We start from the raw sequence: 23,033 nt of genomic DNA on the forward strand, positions 1-23,033 counted from the left end.
AATTCTATAAAGTCTAATAAAGTCTCTCTGACATTTAGGGAATGATATCAATGGCTAACAACCTTAAGGAAGTTTTTTGTGGCAGAAATTACTGTACTAGCAAAGCATGTTACCATTTGGGTGGGGATAGGGGTGGAGGAAGTGAAGGGGGGGAGGGGAAAGGTGGAGAGGTAAGAGAGAGGGGTATAATCCATTAAGTGATATCAAAGACATAGCAAGACAGTAGGCATAAGATATCTCTAAATTTTGGAAATATTTCTAGTCAAAGTGATGACAATGTAAGAAACACCTTCTTCATCTTCACTATTGTGGGAGGGGTAGAGGGAAAGGAGAGAAGGGTGCAAACAGTTAAAAGTGTTGTATAACATTTTTTTTTACCCCATTTTCCAGGTTTGACCGGAATTGATAACAAAAAGCTACAGAGTTTTGATGGCCTGACACAACAACAGAAAACTACTAGAGTAGAATGGATTGTGAAAGAACTCAAAGAAAGGTAAAGACTTTACTATTTGTTTCTGTTGTATATTTTAATTTGTTATGTCGCCCTCAATAGGCACCTTGAAATAAGATGGCTGACTAAGTAACGAGCAGTTTATCAAAGTCTTTATACTTCTCCTTATTTCCTTGTCATCTTGCATTGGGACATAACAGTTTTCTATGTTAGGCATTGCAAGTACTATAACAACTAAAAGATGTTTTGGATTTCATTTTGCATTATTGAAATGAGGGGAAAACAACATGGATCTGTATTAATGCATCTCCAATGAATATTTTCCGTCATAACTTCAACAAGCTGCAATCAATATGAAATTAATTTTAAACTTAATGAGCATTCTGTAGTCACTGAAAATAGCTGAATTTGATGATGTATTGTTCCAGAAGGATAATTGTTATTACAATCTTCTTACTTTTTGTGGGAACATCTTGCCAGTTTTTAAATATGTTTCCATCTACTCTCTTACCAGCAAACACAGATATTGAACATAACGATTCCTCTTTTAATAATTGATGAAATTTTAATATTTACCCCTTCCATGGAGAACTTAAAGCAAATCTGCAGTATTAAGATATTCATCTGCTATTTGTCAGTCAGGGTATATCTACTGTATCAAACACACTCCCATGTTATCAAGAAGTGTATATCGTTGACAAGTCACATTTTTTGCCTGTCATTCCTTTTACAGCGGTGTCATCCCTGACGATATGTATGTGGACTGTCGACTGTTTGCGATGAGGCATGCTGACCATGTGAGTGTTAATGTCATATATCTACATTTATTCTTCATTCATAGCGTAGATTTGCATGTAGCGAAGTTGACTTATAAATGCAATTTATTGAGGAACAGTGTTCAATTTCATAGACAGATTAACAGACACAAATCTGAAAAGGTGAACATCCAGACATAATCTTTGTTGTTTTAGTGAACTTAGAGTGGTAGCTTGTGTTTTTGATTTGTAATTCTCTGTATTTCTTTTCTTTCTTTTTCTCATGGAAGAGTTGGTGGGGGAGTGTGGGGGAAGGGGGGGGTAGGATCATTTGAGAGATAAAGAACTCAACATCTACTTATTTCCAGGTAAATCTATTTACATTTTCCGATGTGTAAAAGTAAGTTGGCCTGACGTTTCGATCCTAGCAGGATCTTCTTCAAAGGCTAAATGACAAGTAACAGTAACAGAAGGGACAAAAACACGCACAGAATACCGACAGGTTAATGAGCATGGTGAACACAAAGAGATGGATGTAAGGGGATTAGTAGACAAGGAATGGAGAGAAAAAAGAAAGAAACCAACTGGGGAAGATGTTTGAAGCGTACCATATTGAACAGTGTGTTTCTGTTTTTACTTCAGGTGTTTGATCTCTTGTGGAAGCTTGTGTCACATGACATTTGGCACACCTGGGAGAGGCTAGAGTACCTCACTTTGGACAACAATGAAACTCTTACTGAAATACCTTTCGAGGTGAGTGCGTCTGTATAATCACGAAAGTAATATACACTTTGAGAATTTAAGTCCACAGGTGAAGAGCACTGGTCTAGTAGCTGGTAGGAAAGATATTCCCAATTAATTTTAAGTGATTTTCATACATCTTCATCTCAATAAATAATATTTTGGAAAACGTGCCTTTTCAGTTTTTTTCAGCTAATAATGCAGGACTCAAAGTTACCTGGCCCTGAGTTGATGTTGTTGCTAATCTGCTATCCCCCCCCCCCCCCCCGCCACCATCATCATGCAAAATATGCTATAGCATGTCACCTTGAGGCAGCCAGAAAAAGGAGCATCTTTTACAGGGCTATTCTTTTACTAATGGTTTTATCAGATACTGTACAAACATGAATGTAGTGTATTGTTATGGGAGAAAGATCTCTTGTATAATATCTATTATTGCAATTGTTTATTCCTATTCTCATCATTCTAGCCTTCAACATAGGCATACAAGCTAATACATATATAATTAAATTGTAATTTTCATTTAAAAATGTACACAAACCTTTGTATGCTTGAGAAATGATGACTGAATGAATAAGCTGAGATAAGTAATTTGATGAGTCTTATTTTTATTTTTCCATCTAGTGGATTCCAAGACCTGCTCCAGTCAAGAAGAAAAAGAAGAAAGTGAAATATAACCAGTCACTCTTGTCTGGATTCGGAAGTTCTGCTGTCATCGCCGAGGCGATACCTGCTGCTGCTGTAAGATGAACAGTCTTTATTGATTATTGTAGACACGTTGGGTGTCGATGCGGTGTAAAGGTGCATATCATATGGTGCTTTTACATTCAATGCATGGACACTCATTGTTACAATGTGGTGTAAAGGTGCATATCGTAAGGTGCTTTTACATTCAATGCATAGACACTCATTGTTACAATGTGGTGTAAAGGTGCATATCGTAAGGTGCTTTTACATTTAATGCATATACACTCATTGTTACAATGTGGTGTAAAGGTGCATATCATAAGGTGCTCTTACATTCAATGCATAGACACTCAATGTTACAATGTGGTGGTGTTACAGTGCACATAATAATGCAAAATTCTACTTTATTCAGGATATTGAAATGCAGTTTGTAATTTTTTGTTTTGTTTGTGGATATTCCTTTCCAATTACATTACATTTCAATTTAATTTATTTTTGATATTTTGTTTTGCAGGAAGCATCTCCCCCACCTGCAGAACCACATATTAAATTCCCCGGGGAAGAATTTTGTAAAAAGTTTAAATCCAGGAAAAATAAGGACCATCCTGATCCAGAAGAATGTATCTTGGAAATGATTAATAAAATGTTAAAGGTAATAAAAATATTTTATTATTATTACATGAAAAAAAAAAGAGAAAAACAAAGGAAAAACAAAAATATGGAAGGGGCTGAAATTTGAGTTTCTATAATTAACATTCCAAATTTCTTCGCATTTAAATTCAGTTTGTTGTGTATGTGATATTTTCTCTTAAATAGTTTTTTATATATTTAAATATGTAATAATTACTAAAATGTTATAAAGTAATAATTAGGAGCGGCTTGGCATGGTTTCCTCTTTTAATTGAACTTGTTCATTAAAAATGTCAAGTTATGAATATTACCCCCCAAAAAAAGAAAAAGAAAAGGGAATAACAATTTTAGTGTCATATCATTCAGATTTCAGCTTAAACAATGCATTTTTTTTCATAATCAGTCACATATTTGATTAGCAAAGGCAGTGGGTAGTATTGTTTTACATTTATGGCTTGGTAGGATTTTTTCCTAAAAAGTTATTCTTTGTCTTGCTTATTTTAGAGTACAAGAGAAGGCCAGAAGCTCAATGTTGAGGTCAGTATTTTTGTTATTTTGGGGTGGGGGGTGGGGGGGCGAGGGTGAAATTTCTTTGCTATAGAGTTTGGATATGCCTTCTATTATTTGTTACAATTTTAATCAGAATTGTCCAGAGATATAAATATCTTTGAAATCTTGTCTTAGCATGAACGACGAAAAGGAGAATGATTTTAGGACGCTCAGAAAAATTTGCAAACAGTATTCCACCAGTTCTGACGTTGATTTGTGTACAGGTGGGAAATGTAAACAATTGTATTGTCATTTGTCCACTATTTCAGCTACTTCAAGGTATACAATTATGGTCATTGAAAACACAGATGGTTTGGAAGAAAATATCCCATTTGATATAAAGATCAGTAATATTGTTACAGATTTTGATGTGCCAAATTTCTTAAAGTTCATTGGTAAGTTTTTAAGTAGACAAACTAACTGACTTAGTTGAGGCAAAGTGCAATTTAATGGAGACACAAACCTCACCAACACTATTGGTTTATGTGGTAGTGGTAACTGTCATGAACAACTTTCCCAAAATATCTAAGCAAAATCTTATTCTATTTGGTAAATATCCTTAGATATATTACTTCTCCACAACACAAGGCTGAACTTGCATGCTGAAGACTTGATCAAGTCCAATATGACATCATCGAGCCACAGTATGACATCATCATGTCACATGTGCTTCAAGTTTTTATGTTGTTCTTTATCTATTACCATGTGTATTTTCTGTAAATGAGATGTGTTTTGTAAATGCTGAATCAAAAATGATTGAACCTCTTAACCAGATTTAATGATGTGATTTGGGTTTTTCAGTGTCAACACTATTAACATTCTACTTTGAAAATATGAAAAGTAAAAACTGAGAGAAATTAAAAAGGTTTCAGATCCCAGTGAGACTGTTGCATCACAAATTGACAGCTCCCACGCACAACTTGTGTACCAAGATATCTCCCTTATAGAACAAGACATTTCTTAGCTGTTTTGGGGAGGTGTTCTTCACAAACATCTCTGTCATGTAAGCAAAAACAATATAATGGTTGGGATTTGTTTTCCCATTAAAGTTTGAACACTTGTGATCATTAAAGTTTGAACATATATGACCATTAAAGTTTGAACATATATGACCATTAAAGTTTGAACATATATGACTATTAAAGTTTGAACATATATGACCATTAAAGTTTGAACATATATGACTATTAAAGTTTGAACATATATGACTATTAAAGTTTGAACATATATGACTATTAAAGTTTGAACATGTATGACCATTAAAGTTTGAACATATATGACTATTAAAGTTTGAACATATATGACCATTAAAGTTTGAACATATATGACCATTAAAGTTTGAACATGTATGACCATTAAAGTTTGAACATGTATGACTATTAAAGTTTGAACATGTATGACCATTAAAGTTTCAACATATATGACTATAAAAGTTTGAACATATATGACTATTAAAGTTTGAACATATATGACTATTAAAGTTTGAACATATATGACCATTAAAGTTTGAACATATATGACCATTAAAGTTTGAACATGTGTGACCATTAAAGCTTGAACATATATGACTATTAAAGTTTGAACATATATGACTATTAAAGTTTGAACATATATGACTGTTAAAGTTTCAACATATATGACCATTAAGGTTTGAACATATATGACCATTAAAGTTTGAACATTTATGACCATTAAAGTTTGAACATATATGACCATTAAAGTTTGAACATATATGACTATTAAAGTTTGCACATATATGACTATTAAAGATTGAACATATATAACCATTAAAGTTTGAACATGTATGACCATTAAAGTTTGAACATATATGACCATTAAAGTTTGAACATTTATGACCATTAAAGTTTGAACATATATGACCATTAAAGTTTGAACATATATGACTATTAAAGTTTGAACATATATGACTATTAAAGTTTGCACATATATGACTATTAAAGATTGAACATATATAACCATTAAAGTTTGAACATGTATGACCATTAAAGTTTGAACATATATGACCATTAAAGTTTGAACATTTATGACCATTAAAGTTTGAACATGTATGACCATTAAAGTTTGAACATATATGACCATTAAAGTTTGAACATGTATGACCATTACTTCAGTTCCTAAATAGATTACAATGTGTAAAAACAAACATAGATTAATATATGAGCGACATGAAGGCTTAAATTTGATGCAAATGTTTCAATCTTCCTAATCAGTCACTGGAGGACCTCGTCGATAGCCGGGTCCTCTGCGAGTTTGTTAATTCGTTTGTTCCGGGAACGTTCACCACAGAGATATTACTGAACGATCGTTGGAGCATCAACTTGGCGATTCGAATGTTCGAGAAGATGATCAGAATATCTACTCCGATCGATTCTCAGGATTTAGTCGAGGTGAGTTTATTTGTACAGATGATATTATTAAGCCTTGTCAGAAGCAATAAAGTAAGAATTTATCTACAGTATGGAAGAGTTGACTAGGAGGGTAAAACCTTACATCGTGATGCATACCAAATTTTAGATAAGATCTTATTGAGCAATGTTAATATCAAGATTTGATAAGGTCAAAATTCTGTTTTTATTATTAATTTCATTTAATGATCAACTATTTGAAAGGAAACTCCCTAGGACTGATGATTGTTAGTATAGTTAACAATAATATTGCTAAAAAATATTATTAACCTCAGTTTGAACAGTATTAAAGCATTGAAATGTTGGGCGGGAAAAGTGTATGTCTCATTTATATTAAAATATTGTCTGATGTTAGTCTCCTAGGCGCTTGCAAATATTCTCATCGTTAAACTTTGAGTATCCACTGGGTAAAATATCAATTTGTCGGTTATAATATTATTTTTCATTTTCTCTTTTAGGCTGATTCTTCTGCAATCTGTAGTACCTTCTGCGTATATCTGATGTGTGGATTTAAGTTACGACAAGCAAGGGCTGCTCTGGGGAGAAAGGTTGGTTTGTCAATTCTCCCAAGATTAATATATTTCGTTGAGCTTCTGTGCGGGAGTCAGAGAATAAAGTAGAATTCCCATTTTGCCAGGATATCTAAAACATTACTACGACGTGACTTGATCGTCAGCGGCTCGCAACATTACGGAAGCATCAACTCTGGGCACTTAACCTCAATTTGTGTTTTGTTGAGAGAAAGGGAGTGGTAGGAGTGATGGTTAGGGCTTTTTGATTCTTTGCCCGAAGGCTCAAGGAATCTGTGCGATGGTGGTTGCGTGTTTATGTGTGTGTGTGTTTTTTATTATTTTGTTGCTCAGCTCAAGAATATTAATGAGGTCACAGGGTCAAATGTAAACATTTTCAGAATTGAATCATACTTTGTGTGAAGGTGTTGATAGATAGGGGGTACATGATAGTGTATGTTCAATGTGATATTATGCACATTTATAAGGGGGCAGGGCTTGAGTTGATTTTTTGCTAAAAATAGCTTGCAAACATGGTAAGTTAACATATTTAGTAGGTAGGTCCACAGTCAGTGAAAGAACCTTGCTGATCAATTTAATCAACAATGACAAAAGCTTGGGATTATAATCTGAATTGGCAAGGAATCACAATAAGCCCACTGGCTTTCTGGTTTAGGTTTTTGATTAGAAGGAGGAGGGTAGTGAGCAGACATGCACCAGCTATAATGAGCATAGGTGGTTGTTCCATATGAATGTTGCAATGAGTTAAAAAATACTGGCTTCGTTAAATACATAGTTTCATTTTAAGCGAAAGATAGCACACAGCATTGTTTGGAACTACTGTTGTTTTGGAGGACAGTTATAGCTATTTTAATATTTTGATTTGGGTAATTATTTCAAACGTTTGGAAACCCTGATACCCATTCCATGCAAGAGAGAACCCAGTATTTTTCTTTGACACTTCATCACCATGGAAACCAACAGTTTCATTTATCCTTTACCTGATTTGATAATGTATATATGCATATTCATTAAGAGGAATGTGAGACGTTATTGAACATTGTACCAGTACGAAATGAAATTTAAAAAAAAAAATCCATACTTACTTTTATACCGAACCATTTTTTCATTTTTTGTTATAGAGAGAATTGGAGCATCGTATCCGGTCAGACAGACATGAACTTGAAAATAATATTCCCAAGATATGTGAAAACACAGAAATGTTAAAGAAGAGAAATAAGCTCAAAGCATCCATTGAACATCACGAACAAGGTGCGTATTGGTCTTTTGTGCCATCAGCCGGATGGTTTATGTTATCATAGAAACCATCGCACAACGTACATCTGGTCCACACTAGAACCTTTATGCAAAATTTTACTAATAAGAATTTATAAAAAAAAAAAATTAATTTGTAATTTTACTCAATGACATAGCAGTTTGTCTGTATATTATTTTGTAACTTTTTAATTGATAAACAATTTTTTTTTTTCATATTTTTTCATATTATATTTCTTTTAATGTTTGGCTTGTTTAGAGCGTGGTGGCCAATTGGCTAAGGCGCCGAACTCGTGATCCAAGGATTGCTTGTTCGACTCCTGCCTAGTTCATTACGTTGTGTCCTTGGGCAAGATGCTTTTTATCACACTTGCCTCTCTCCACCCAGGGGTTAAATGGGTACCTGTGAGGTAACTTGTCATTGGGCGCAGTATATAACTGCTGCCGACTGGAGGGATTGTCTCTGGGACAGGTTATCATTGACCAGGGGTAATATAACGTCTGTAAAGCGCTTTGAGACCTATCGCTGGTGTAAAGTGCTATACAAAAATCAAATATTATTATATTGTTGTCTTGCTTCTAGCTGAAAACAGTAATATATTTGAGAGTAGAATATTCGAAACATTTCAAAATAAAATTATATTATCCCAGCTCTCAATGATGATGATTGTGGTAACCACTTGATAAAAGAGAAGAAATAGAACGTTTTTACAAATTTGTTGAATTTTGCTCCGTTTTTTTTTTTATCGCTGCAGAAATTTATCGACTGAAAGCCAAGTATGATTTAGAGAATTGTCAGAGATGGTGGGACCACACAGCCGAAGTGCAATCTGAGGTAATGATGCATAGTGAGCATTAAAAGATACTCATGAGGGCGTTGTGGTCAAGTGGTTAAGGCAGTGGACTTGTGATCTAAGGATTACAGGTTCAAGCCCTGGCCAGATCATTGCATTGTGTCCTTGGGGAAGGCACTTTACCTCCATTGCCACTCTTCACCCAGGTGTATAAATGGGGACTTGCAAGGTAACTTGTAAATATAGTTGCGTGCGCCGGTTTGTGGCTGCCACCCTATGGGAAGTCTCCCGGGGGACACGTGGCTGTGGTGCACTGTGGTGCCGCAGGAGAGATTGTTTGAATTGAGCACACTTTGGTGTGTAGGTGTGACAAGTTACCAATGACCAGGGTTAAGTTGTAAAGTCGTGTGAGACAAGACTGTAAAACTAACGTAAAACATAACGTAATAATACTCTCCCTCTCTCTATTAGTAACTTGACTTTAGCAACGTAACATGTTGACTTAGAAAGAAAGTTCCCTTTAAATACAATAGTGTCCTATTTAATATAAAAACATTGTGCCCGACATATTTACCATGTTCCTTTCCTGGAGTAAATGATACAAGGTTTGTAACCGATAAATTTACAGTTTGACATGTGATTGAACACACACAAGATTGTCACAGATAAAAAGAAAAAAAACCCTCTGTATTTCTGTATGGATGGTATATTCTTATAGTATCCCCCCTTCCCCCCTGCTTCCCTCCCCCTACTCACTCCTGCACCATTTTCCACTCTCCCTTTCAAAGCTTACCACTACCCCGCCCCTTTCCAACATCCCTTCCCTCTGCCCATTCCTGCTTCCTATCCATTCCTGTTCTGCTTTGATGTTCCTTTCCTTGTATTTCACTCATTTCAAACTCAAGAAAAGTTTCCTGAGCAAGCTACAAGTAATGTGACTTTTTTACTGCATTTGTCCTGTTGTCAGCTACTACATAATATTTTATTTATTCAATACAGGCCAGGGAGGCAGTCGCTAGGAAAATGAAAGAGAGATTTGATACCTTATCTGTTCCGAGGTAAATTTTTTTAACGTTGATTTCAGTTTTATTGTTTTGGCCGTTTTCAAACTGAAAATTTCACCGTTAAGTTGAATTCACTCCCCCCTCCCCTCTCCCCATTCCAAAATCAGTTGGGTGAATTATGCTCCAATTATATCAACTGAATAGTTCAAGGGCGTAGGAAGTCAGAAAACCCCTTTTTCATTTCCAAATGAGAAAAAAATCTCATTTGGAGCACCAAATTGCATTTAAGGCCAGGTGAAAATGCAAAATTCTTTACAAAATGGAGTGGGAGTTGAAGTGTGCTATATTGCACCAAATTGCATCTGAGGCCACCTGGAAATGCAAAAAAATTCCAAAGGGGAGGGGGACACCCCTCCCCTTAGACCCCTCCCCCAGGCTGGCCATCAGTCTTCAGCCCCCCCCCACTCAAAAGTACCTTCCTATGCCACTGGAATAGTTGAGTTACTGGTTAGCTATATCTTGGATTATTTTTCAAACAAAAGCAACATTTGAGGAAGTCATAAACAGTGGCATTGTCACATGAGATTAGGAATATCCACCAAAAAACATTCCTTGGTTCTCATCTGCAAATTTTGTGGGTGATGCTTCTGGTAAATTGTTCATTACGAATAAAACTTAGAACTTTACTGTGTATTTGTATGTTTTGCTATGTGTATAGTATGGAAACCAAAGTTAACATCTCAAAACTCCTGCGTTGTAAGTCCATAGGTAGTTTTCCTGTAAAGGGTACATTATATTCTCTTTGTTTAAAAATCTCCGCTGATTCCAATTTTACGGGTGAGTCGTATATAATTTTTGCGATGTTCTCACCACAATGTTGCTTTCTAGTTATCTATGGCCGAGTTTTCTTGCCTGTATCTGTATATGAGTACTGGTTCACAACCTTGTAGAAGGCAGCCTGCTGTCCTATTAAATGAACAGTAAATGAGCATATTAAATGATCTTAGTGATCATTAAATGATCATTAAAAAAGAGATCATTAAATGATCTAAGTGTGGTTGCATGATTGTTTCATACTTTTGTTTTATGGCTGAAAATCTTATTTATTCGTTTAATTTTTGCTGCAGGAGTGTTACTATTACGGACTTGACGGTTGCCTTGGTGATCAACCTAAACTTGACCAATGGGAATGGATTCTACCACTGCAAGCAACGTGAATCCGTCACACCGGAAAGGAAGATCGTGCTCCGAGATTTAAATACGGGCGATTTTCTTGATGATTTCTCTCACGGTAGAGGACCAGGAAAACGTGAGTCAAAGGTCAAAGGTCATGATGATCTGTGTTAGTGTCATTGTCATGGTTACCGACTACTTGTCTTATAATAAGTGAGCAGAGTTGGAGATAGAATTCATCAATGCGACCGTTTACTACTTTACAATAATGTCTAGGAAATTCCGACCCAACATTCCAGCTGTTTTTTCCTCATGAAAGTTGGATTAATTTAAGCTTGAATCCAAAGGGAAATGACACATTGTAATAGAAGTAATAGCAAGCATCGATGAGCATCACAGAGTAGCAAAGGTAACTTACTACCAGGCAAGAGTACACATCATTTCTTACCTAAATTACCTTGAAGACACATAGCTGAGTTTCACCTTAAATGAACTGAAATGTTAAACACGGTTGTTTTTTCAAATTCAAATCTCTATCATTTCATATATTGAATTTTCAGGCGAAAAATTGCTAGAATTTTACTTCTAACCGGACGGGAACATGCTTTTGTTGTAGACTTTGAGGCTGACATTTGAAAACCTTGATTTTTCGTCCAAATTTGATCATTTTGTAAGGCCCCTGATGGTTTTTTTCAAATTTTGGGCCAAAATCGCCATTTTTAAAACATTCTCAAAATGATACAGCGAACGGATGCCGACCTCTTTATCATATATCAGACATTATAAGCGTTGAAAATATGTCCATCTCTTCAGAAAAACAGCCTTATTTGAATATTCAAATCGTTATCATTTCATACATTGAATTTCAATGACAGTTATACTACTTGGCTAGTGTATGTTTAAACCCTCGAGGGAGTAGATGATGATGGTCTCTGGAACTGCTTTTACATCCAGAGCTACAGACCTTATTAGCAGACTAGTGAATAAAACAACCAATGGATATTTCATTCTTTAATGGAAACAAACTGTTCTTTACGAATAACCTCGAGCTTCGTTTTGGTTATTAACCGAGTAGTTCTGTAACTTATATACAACAACTTGGATACGCTATTGTCTTGGACTCTTGAATTTCTTAAAGGAATTCCTTGGAAAAGAATCAGAATTTGAAAAGGAAATATGCTTTGTAATAATGTGGCGGTACCAACCTGCTCTTAAGAGCGATTTATACAGGCTGACAAGATGGTTAATAACAAAATTCATCATTAGCCTTCCCCTCCCCTCAACCTAAAAAAGAAAAGTGGTTTGCTTTACAACTGTGAGGAAAGAAAGGAAGAAATTTATGTATTTTGTTTTCATACACAAGTAGTGTTTTATATGAAACTTGTTTTAATCCTCGACTTTTTCCATCTTTACAGTAAACATCAGAAAGATTCTTCGTCTGTCAACTTTTGAAGTGATTGATCTTAACCCATCTAACTACCCTCAGTATGAGGTAAGGTTTTAACTTTCGTGCCATACTATTGCCTTTAGGCATATTTAAAAGTAGTAAATACTGCATTACTTGATGAAGATTTGTACTTGTTATGTTATCCAAGGGTTTGACTGGCTAGATTAAAAACTCTGATGCCTTGGGCTATATTAAGCACAAAGCTAGAAATGTGGAATGCATTTCTGCAATTTGTTGCAAATAATTTTACCTGTAGGCTTTCCTTTGGTATCACGATTCAATTAACGAAGAGCTATGGATATTTTATTATTTGAATTTTTGGAAGGTTTCGAGAGAATAATTTTACATGACGATCAAGCCTGCCCATAGAAAAACAAAATCTACCCAAAATACTTGAGCGCACCTAATTAATTGACCAGTCACCAGTATGATTGTAAATACAAGTGCTCTAATGGCCAGCACTACTTTCCTGTGTGTGAAGACAAGTTTGGCTTGAACACTGAAATAGTACACTGTGTGTTTAATCATGACTTTGTGCAGAAGAGCGTTCAGTATGACTAGCATTTTCAACGCCTGTAGGTATTCAATCTCCACTGTTTTTGGCCCAAAAACAGGTGACTCTGGTGGTATTTGCTAAAGGCAGGGAAGATCTTAATGTAGGCCTACTCTCAATCAGTGTAACATCCAAGTCCTGGTTGCTCGGGATATCTTATGTAGTTAAGGCTATGAGGAAGCACTACAAAACTTTGATGTCGATGACGTAAGGCATTTCAGAGCACTACCACATAACCATGTGGTTAACATTAAAGCTAATGCACAAATCTGTGTCTTTTGCCAGAAAAATTGGATAAAGTGTAATGAAAAAGATTTGGTCAGTGCAGAGTCTGGAATTTTTCTTACCCAAATCCAAGCAACCACATCAAAGACCATGATAAATCCGATTAACAGTGATCAGAATCACCCTTGGATACTGTACTAAAACGTCTCCTGCACAAATTGAACAGAAATCTAAGAAATCCCCACATCTTGCCGAAGTGCAGAACACAAGTTTACAGAAACTCTTTTAAATATCGGGCTGCTTTATACATTCCGTCCGAGCACTTAGAATATGTGTTGTAGTCTGTTTGTTATATACTGTTTTATGTATTAACTTTTGTATGTGTAGATGTATCTTATATGATATCCTATCATCTTAACTTTTTTTTTCTTTTCCTTTTATATTAGTTATTCTTCTTGTTTTTATATGACTCCTCTTTCATAAATTTTATATTTATACTGCAATGAATAAATGAAATGAAATGAAAAATGCTGTAATTTTTTTGTCCCTATTTCTACGTCCTTACTAACATAAAGAAAACCAAAATGCTTTCTTTGAAAACCAAAATGTTTTCTGCTCTTGAATTAATGAGAGCTTTATAAAGGTAAACGGCTCTCAAAGTGTGACAATGTAACATTCAAAATTAGGAGCATCTGTGTATAAACGTATAAAGTATACTAAATATGTCGTGGTGATACATTACTACTCAACAATCGACAAATTTTTATCACAACTAATTCCTTTGATAATAAAGTAAATTTTCACTCTTTGTCTTCCTTATTGATATCTTTTCCAGATTTTCTTGGAGAGCCAGTCTAAGAACAAAGTACTAAAAGCAGGGTCAGAGTAAGTCATGAAAAACGTTCATCTTAATAGTTGATTTGGTTGTTACCATAAAACAGCAATAGATGTAACGTTTATCTTAATAATTGATTCGGTTATTACCATAAAATAGTATTAGATGTAATGTTTATCTGAGTAGTTGATATGGTTATTACCATAAAACAGAAATACATTTAATATGCTAGATTGGTTAATATTGCTGCTTGAAAACATCGTTAAATTTTGGGTTTGATAAGTTTAAGCAGTAATACCAGAAGAAAAGGAAACTTTCCCATTAAATGTTTTCACCGTTAGTAAATATTAAAAGAAAAAAAACGGATGAGAAAAGACATATATTATTACATCTTTTGCTTGCTGGCTTCTTTATAACTGATAGCGCAAAATATGATACTGTATGGTCATGGACTTTTTTCATCATTCCTTTTTACTTTTGCTTGATGACAACATTTTTCTATGCTTTAAACTTGCATCGTTGACACCATTTTTTACTGATGGTATTTTCTCCTTACATGAAACACTAATTTTATACATCTTGACCATTTTAAAAGTCTGTCATCTTGAGGTCAATTTGAATGGACACTAGAAAGAAAGGTATTCTTGTGATTCTGCCCTCTTTCAGAAATTCAAACTTTTCTTCTCCCTCTTCTGCATTGGTAGGTTTCTTTATCAAGTCTTTCCGGGCAACACCCTCATGTTTGAAAACCTGTTCTTCAAAGCAGCTAAAGTCGGTGAGCTCGACACCATCCAGAAACTGGTGGTTTTCTTTCAGGATAAGAAACCTGGATTTATAAACGCCAGAGAAAAGAAGACGGGGAACACCGCCCTCCATATGGCCGCTAGAAACGGTCATTTTGTAAGTTACGGTTTTTATTTCTGTGTTTTTAAATTAAAAAATTTACAAGCTGGGAGTAATGGTGGTTAAGGGGAATAAGGTACCTGGCAACAAGATCAGTCACATTAACTCACCAGATGTGCACATATTAGACACGAACTGGATCAAATGTTTCAAGAAACAAAGAAGGTAAGCATTACGTTTAATGTTGTGGGACGCAAAATCTTACCTATTGTGCTAAATGTTTGACAAATTGATAAGTTTTAAACATCTGTCTAATAATAACAACAGCTGTGTCATAGAAACAACAAGCTTACAGAATTGTTTATACTTGAGAGAGTTTGATGGAGGAGTAAATTTTTCAAGAAACAAAGCAGGTAAACACACAAGTTTAATTTGTGGGACACAATATCTTACCTATTGTGCCAAATGTTAGACAAATTGATAAGTTTTAAACATCTGTTTAATAATAACAACAGCTGTGTCCTAAAAACAACAAGCTCACAGAATTATTTATACTTGAGAGAGTTTGATGGAGGAGTAAATTTTTCAAGAAACAAAGCAGGTAAACACACAAGTTTCATTTGTGGGACACAATATCTTACCTATTGTGCTAAATGTTTGACAAATTGGATAATGTTTAAACATCTGTCAAAACAATAACAACAGCTGTGTCATGAAAACAACAAACTTACAGAATAGTTTATACTTGAGAGAGTTTGATGGGGGAGTAAATTTATGACACCAATGCAACCAGCTCCCAAAAACTAATAAAGACATACATGGATGATAAGTATTTTAGTATGATAGAAATTTTCAAGCTTCCTCAACACAAGAAGTTGAACTCACATGTAATAATATGTTCTCTGTGTTTTGATAGGAAATTGCACTTTACCTTCTGGAAAATGGTGCCCACCTGGACACCAGGAACACCCTTGGTGCCACACCATTCTTTGGAGCTGTGGAAAGTCTAAACCGGGGTATCAGTCAGGTAAAGTGGTAACCTTTTTGGATTCTAAGAAACAAGAGTCAATCTTTTCCTGTTGCAATCGTTGGTGAAGATATCAGCTTTTCAGAAAAATGAAATTAATTGATTGCAATAAGTTATGCTTTTAAGTAACCTGGCACAAATGTTGTAGCTTTGGATGTAAATAGCACAGGGGCTGTTTCAACAAAATGAATCTGTGATATATTAGCAAAATATGTATATATTCCTTAATTGGTGAATTGTTGTTTTGTTTTCTTTGAGTTTATTTTTCAATAAAATGAAAATGCCTCTGGACTGTTATGTTTTAGAGTGAATTGAGGCACAAAATAAATTTTGATATGATGTAGAACCTTAGAAAACACTGCAACCACTCAAGCTTGTATTTATATTCCACTTTGAATTTGTGAGGAATAACCCTTTAAATACCTGAGGCTCATCAAATAAATTGGCTGGATAACTAAGACTAACACCAAGATCATTTAGGTCAGATTCTCAGATGCAACACAGAGTGCAATACGAAACAAAAAGTTTCAAATAACATGATATTGTTTACAATGCATTACAAAAAAGATGCATTTTACAAAATTTGGGTTCCATGGGTTCTCGGTTGTCCGTATTAATTTAACAGAACATCGTTGGGTTGAGTTATTAGACTTGCTAAATGATGGATGAACATTGACATTTAGGCCTGCTCTGAGGAATGACTTTATTATCAATTTAGCCTTAAACGAGCACTCCAGAGATATTTTAGTATATTTTTATGGTGAAATACCTTGAAAACCAGATATACTATAGAAATATTTCTAGCACGCATTCGTTTCTTTTTGCTTGGATTATTACATAATTATCAAGTGCAAACATTCTGCTCTAAAGGCACTCTGTAAATCTGCACAAACTAAAGGGCTCTAATCTATATTTAAGCAATCATTGCTGATGCTGCTTCATTTATGAAAATCATGGTTATATATGTTTTGTCTTTTTTCTGTTTTAGCTTTACAGAATAGCTGACGACTCTGGAAACATTTCATTCTCTCGAACATTGGTAAGTTCATAAAACAAACACCGTGATATGTTTAACTTAATTTACCCAACAGGGTACTTACAAAATTGACCCAACAAGGTCCTTGAAATCTGTGATCTGTTGAACTTAAATTTACCAACAGGGTACTTGAAAACTGTGGTCTGTTTAACTTAATTGTCCCAACAGGGTGCGGGAAAAACTGTTTAGCTTAAGTGTCCCAACAGGGTACTTGTAAACTGTGATCTGTTTAACTTAATTGACCCAACAAGGTACTTAAGAACGGTGATCTGTTTAACTTAGTTGTCCCAACAGGGTACTTGAAAACTGTGATCTCTTTAACTAAAATGTCCCAACAGGGTGCGTGAAAACTGTTATCTGTTTAACTTAATTGTCCCAACTGGGTGCGTGAAAACTGGGATCTGTTTAACTTAAGTGTCCCAACAGGGTACTTGAAAACTGATCTGTTAAACTTAATTGACCCAACAGGGTACTTGAAAACTGTGATCTGTTTAACTTAAGTGTCCCAACAGGGTATTTAAAAACCGTGATCTGTTGAACTTAAGTGTACCAACAGGGTCCTGGAACACTGTGATCTGTTTAACTTAATAGATGCAACAGGGTACTTGAAAACTGCGATCTCTTTAGCTTAAGTGTCCCAACAGGGTACTTGAAAACTGTGACCTGTTTAGCTTAATTGACCCAACAGGGTACTTTTAAATGCTAAACATGGTTAGGCTATGACCATTAATGACAATATATGACATTGTAAAAAAGAAACTAATTAGACTGATTGTAAAAGTTGATACCAACTAAAAATTAGTTGGGTTTTTCAAAAAGAATATAATTTCTTACTACCTAATGGCAAGTTATTTACAGCAAATTATGTATAAATTGTCATGTTTTTCATGTCACTAGGCACTTTCTATTGAAGGTATAGCCAGGCAATGTCTTCAAGCAAGCAGTCCATTGTCTCAGTAATACCTTTTTACCATAGCTATGACATAAACTATCTATATTTTTCTGGCCTTGTAAGAAAGTATAATGGTGGTATTTTTAATATTTATTTTTAGCAGCTTTTGGCAGAAAGCAAATGAATAGTGAAAAACTGAAAAGCAAATATAGAAAGGAATTTGAAAAGAGTAAAGAACATTGGTCTAGAATAGGATTGGATTTGAACCTGTGACCCCAGGATAACATGGGATATCATGAAATTAATTTGGTTTATGTAACACCCAAGCTGCTTTAAGTAGTAACATATTGCTAAGATGAGATGTTGTATGTGTGCTTCTGACCTTCAACTCTGTGCACTTTTTTTCTTTCTTGATTAGGGGAGCCACGAGAATTCTGCTCAGGTGAGTTTTCAAACCTACTTTTGGTTGATATTTACTTTGCCCTGTCTCAGAGAAAAACAAATAGCTGACAACTGTTGGTATACGTATAGCCCCTTTTACATAACCAGATGCAGTTACTTGTTCTGTTTACTTGCAAACTTCATTTGACCCAGTAATGCATGTACAGATAGTAGGAACATACTTGATGAATGCTATTGAGGGTGCCTCTATCAACCCACAACCCTTACCCATGCCCCCTATGCCATACTATCCAATTGATCTTGAAAAAAGCTAACATTTTAGCATTTAATTATATGATCGCTTACCAAACTTTTAAGGTTTACATATCTGCTTAATTTCTTCATTTCCAATCCTTTCTGTATCAGCTCTTGGTAGAGTGGGGAACGAACATTTGGATGAAAAATAAACAGAGTAAGGTAGTTTTTGAAGTAGTCAGATGTGATGACCACAAGAACCATCTCAATGGTAAGAAAATATCAACTTGTTTTAATACTTGTTTTAAGAATTGTTTAAATAACTGTTTTAAAAAGTGGTAGAGGTGATATTCATAAAAAACATAACTTTCATATAGCACAAATTTCAAAATCACAGCAATCATCAAATTCATGAAAGGTGAAGCAGTCCATAGTAACTAAAATATATTTTTTATATCAAGCAAATTTTCCTGGACATGTCCTCTTTCTTCTAACTTTAAACATGAGCGTGTCGGTGGATTGACAGCATTTCAAAACAAAATTGCCCGTAGTGTTAGATAGGTTGGAAAATTATAAATGAATTCAGTGGAAGACTTTCTTGATCGTGAATTCGCCAACTGTGTTCCCCAATTTGAAACACCGAAAAGAAAGTTGTCCATATTGAGTATTCTTACCTTTCTGATTTTTCAATAAAGAATGAGCTTTATTGTCATAACTGGTACCATTTACATGTAGGTACTCTTCAAAACTCAGTTTGTCTCACTTAGGGGAGAGGGCACCCCCCTCCACCACCCCCCCTCATCTTAGACCACTTCCCCAAGTCACAAAACCTTGTCCTCCTCTTAGATAAAATATTCATATAAAATATGGTAAATCTCCTTTCATGCAGACTAACTATCAAGCCCAGATCTATCATGACATATTTCATAGTTGAGCTCAAGCCCATGACAACCACAACTTTCACAAAGAGTAGAGGAATAGTCCAATAGTTCAATGTTGCTACTGTGACTTCCATTCAGAGTAGAGATCACCTCTACATTCACATATTTCATAGACCAGGTCAAGCCAATAGCAACCATGACTTTCACAAAGAGTAGAGGAATAGTCCATTGCAACCATGTAGAGCAGAGTTCAAAGTTGCTACTGTGACTTCCATACAGAGTAGAGATCACATCTACATTCACACATTTCAGGTCAAGCCCATAGCAACTATGTCTTTCACATAGAGTAGAGGAAACAGTCCATAGCAACCATGACTTTGACAAGTTCACAGCCAGCATGACCCTTTGGACAGAGCAGAATTGTTATAGCTTTCATTGAGTTTCATTTTGAGCAGAGACACAATCCATGGCAGCCATTTGCAAACTATCGCAACAAATTTTTCATTTCAGCTTTCCTTTCATATCAGTATCATTCATATTCATAACTTGCAGGGTACTATGATCATCTTCAAACATCCATACCAAAGTTGATGAAGGGAGACACAGAATTACTCGCTAAAATGGTGGAAGAACATGTGACAGGAGTAAGACAATTTGCCAGTCTCAGGAGTCGGTAAGATAAGCCAATTAAAGGCATTGAAGACTCGCCCCAAACAGCGTGCCGCGCTCTGAGAAAGTTAACTTTCTGTTGCTTGCAAATGAAGTTTTCTTCTTGTCGCTACAAAATGCAGACAGTAATGAAGTGTGATACCTTGTTATCTTTTATCTAGACCTGAGATGTCCATCGCTGCTATATACACTGTGTTGTGGGTATTGACTGTAGCTGTATGTACTGACTGTACACTAGTGTCTAATTACCGACGGTAGCAAGCTGTGTGTGTATATTCTGGGATCGATGGTGGTGTCTAACACTTCTGTTACACCTCATTCGAAACTAGGTCAGATTACAGGCATGAGACGTTTTTTTTGTGGGCGAGTCTTCACACCCTTTAAGCAGCGAATTTGAAATTAACATTGAAATTCCATTCTTGTTTGGCAAAAAACAACATACGACATTGTAAAATCTACGAAAACAGTTACAGTAAACATTCATAGCATATGTAGTGTTTCTTTGAACTAAACTTTGGATGAGGTTTTACAGTTGATGATGTACTCGCAGTTGATAAATTTAACCTTTGTATAAAGTATGCATACAAGTCCTAAGCAATTGTGACTGTACGGTCATCTTGAGTACAGAAAATAATTCACAGTAACCATGGCTTTCATTTAAGACAAACTCATCTGCATAGCAACTGCCAATTCCATACCATGGCTTAAGGACAGAGCACATTTTTAGTCCATAGCAACCATCACATTTTCCAAAGTTCATATGATGTCTTAAAAACTGAGTTCAGTTCAAGTCTTCAACATGCATGAGTTTCATTTTGATATTCAAGAGACCATTTCCGTGATAACCATTGCATTAACACAGTAGGGTCCAGAGTCAATGCACGTCACATTTCTACAAAGAAAAATTCAAGTGCATTCCAACCATTGCATGCATACAGGTTACATCAGACCAATCCCATTGCAACCATGATTTTCAGTTAGACAATAGACCAAGTTCTTATCCTTTGTAGTGGACTCTACACTACATAGGGCTCCAGTTCATGTACCAAAAACATTTAAAATGTTAAGTTTCGTTGAAGTAGTACTTAGATGAGGTTTATTTGTTTCAATGGACAAAGTTTACAAAACTAGACAGCCAAAATTGGTCATCATCTGTTGGAACCTTTCATTGACAGGGCTTTATTCTGATGTTTTATCCTCCCTAATTTGTATGAATGGAACCTCCCTTGTACATTGCTTAATTACTTTCCCTAGCTGTATCAATGGAACCTTTCATTGAATTTCTTTTATTGGGTTCTGTTGTAATCAGTTGTGTCAGAAGAACTTTCCTTGCAAATTGCTTTATTGTGGTCTGTTTTATTCTCCCTAGTTTCAATGGAACCTCCCTTTAACATTGTGTTATAGTGGTCTATTTTATTATCCCTAGTTGTATCAATGGAACCTCCCTTTTACATTACTCTATTTTTGTATGCTTTATCCTCCCTAGTTGTATTAATGGAAGCACCCTCCTACACACTGCAGCCTATTTTGGAGCCATCTCTGTAGTTAAAGTACTCTTAAAGGAGAGAGTGGATGTCAATCTTCAAGATTACAAGGGTGCCACCCCTCTACATCGTGCCAAGGACAGAGAGACAATTAAGGTACTATCATTTTGCTTATATTTACAACATGCCATGAAAGTGTCCATTAGCTATAGGTTGCATCCAAACACCCGCCGATTGTACTGAACGGCAGGTTTATTCCAGTTGATTAGCTGAGTGATCAATCCCATCTTTTAGCATCTTAGTTGATTGAGCTGCCTATTCATCTATTATGCAACTCATCACACAGCTAGTAGCCAAATCACTATCAGATCAAGGCAGACATGGCAAGGTGTGACCAATCAACTCTTCCAAACTCACCAGTCTGTTTGCAGGAGAGATAAAGTTTCAGTAAGTTGATGTCAAGAGAGCTGAAAAATGCAACCTATGGTTAATGGACTAATTCTCGTCATGAATCAAAGAGGCGAGGGAGGCATGGAAAGGGGGTGGGAGAAAAGAGAGCGGTTGTGAAATACTTTGAGCCTTTAATGATCCTTTAATGAATGATGCAGAACAGTTATAAGCATATTTTAAACAGTCGATCAAGTGTCACATGTTACAGATCACACAGGTCACATAGAAGCAGTCAACAAACCTATGCACAAACTAGACTTACTCGTCGAATTCAACCCATGCGTAACTTTACTAGATGAAAGGATTTCAGGACATGTGCAATATCTAATAGTTAAAGGAGATAGCATATGTTGATGCTATTTCAATTGAATTTATCAAATACAAGGCAAGCCAAAACCTGATACCACAGAAATGCCAGTGTATGAATTTTGACCGTTTTATTTTGCTTAATTAACTATTTTTCATGATTTTTTTTTGTGTTCTTACCGAGAGGAAACAAAGTCCTTCACATATTGTGGAGCCATCTTAAAAAGGGAATGACATGAAAGTTGAGCAAAATTTACATCTCATGAAATTTAATCCATCTTCACCCCCTGCCTTTGACAGGAATTAATCGAAGCTGGTGCTAATCTGAATGCAGAAGATTCTGAGGGGAACACACCACTCCATGTTAAATGTTACGGAGAAGCTAACAAACCCACAGCGGTGGACTGTATCAAAGAAATGGTGAGAGGGAAAGATTTGAAGATGGAAACATCAAAGTTTAAACAGTTATGCAAAGTAGAAAAGCTGTATAGTTATTATTATTATTTATTATTTTATCAGATTTATATAGCGCTCTCTTCATGCTTAAGCATGTTCAAGAGCGCTTTACAATGGCAACAAAAAGACAAGACCCTTGAAATATGAATATGAAAAATAAAATGGACGCAGCTTTAATATTAATATAAAAAGATATATATATATATATAAAGTTGAAGTAGTGTTGCATCAAAGTAAGTATGCTACACATGTAGAAAAGGATAACAACAAGGAAATGATAACCTAAAGTAAATCATATC

The 23,033-nt window shown here is 35.3% G+C and overlaps 1 protein-coding gene across 1 annotated transcript in view; it reads left to right on the forward strand.

Moving 5' to 3' along the window:
• LOC139969434 (uncharacterized) overlaps positions 1 to 23,033 on the forward strand; it is a 31,662-nt gene that overhangs the window by 1,639 nt on the left and 6,990 nt on the right. The window contains exons 3-24 of the mRNA XM_071974389.1: positions 391 to 493; positions 1,185 to 1,248; positions 1,849 to 1,959; positions 2,572 to 2,688; positions 3,149 to 3,286; positions 3,769 to 3,801; positions 6,045 to 6,221; positions 6,698 to 6,787; positions 7,891 to 8,020; positions 8,779 to 8,858; positions 9,817 to 9,875; positions 10,949 to 11,130; positions 12,410 to 12,486; positions 14,055 to 14,104; positions 14,759 to 14,954; positions 15,814 to 15,924; positions 16,913 to 16,963; positions 18,271 to 18,294; positions 18,660 to 18,759; positions 19,922 to 20,042; positions 21,525 to 21,678; positions 22,579 to 22,698. Of these exons, the coding sequence (XP_071830490.1) occupies positions 391 to 493; positions 1,185 to 1,248; positions 1,849 to 1,959; positions 2,572 to 2,688; positions 3,149 to 3,286; positions 3,769 to 3,801; positions 6,045 to 6,221; positions 6,698 to 6,787; positions 7,891 to 8,020; positions 8,779 to 8,858; positions 9,817 to 9,875; positions 10,949 to 11,130; positions 12,410 to 12,486; positions 14,055 to 14,104; positions 14,759 to 14,954; positions 15,814 to 15,924; positions 16,913 to 16,963; positions 18,271 to 18,294; positions 18,660 to 18,759; positions 19,922 to 20,042; positions 21,525 to 21,678; positions 22,579 to 22,698 (2,288 nt within the window). The remainder of the gene's footprint in view (positions 1 to 390; positions 494 to 1,184; positions 1,249 to 1,848; positions 1,960 to 2,571; positions 2,689 to 3,148; positions 3,287 to 3,768; positions 3,802 to 6,044; positions 6,222 to 6,697; positions 6,788 to 7,890; positions 8,021 to 8,778; positions 8,859 to 9,816; positions 9,876 to 10,948; positions 11,131 to 12,409; positions 12,487 to 14,054; positions 14,105 to 14,758; positions 14,955 to 15,813; positions 15,925 to 16,912; positions 16,964 to 18,270; positions 18,295 to 18,659; positions 18,760 to 19,921; positions 20,043 to 21,524; positions 21,679 to 22,578; positions 22,699 to 23,033) is intronic.

Source organism: Apostichopus japonicus, chromosome 7, assembly GCF_037975245.1.
Source record: "Apostichopus japonicus isolate 1M-3 chromosome 7, ASM3797524v1, whole genome shotgun sequence".
NCBI lineage: Eukaryota > Metazoa > Echinodermata > Holothuroidea > Aspidochirotida > Stichopodidae > Apostichopus > Apostichopus japonicus.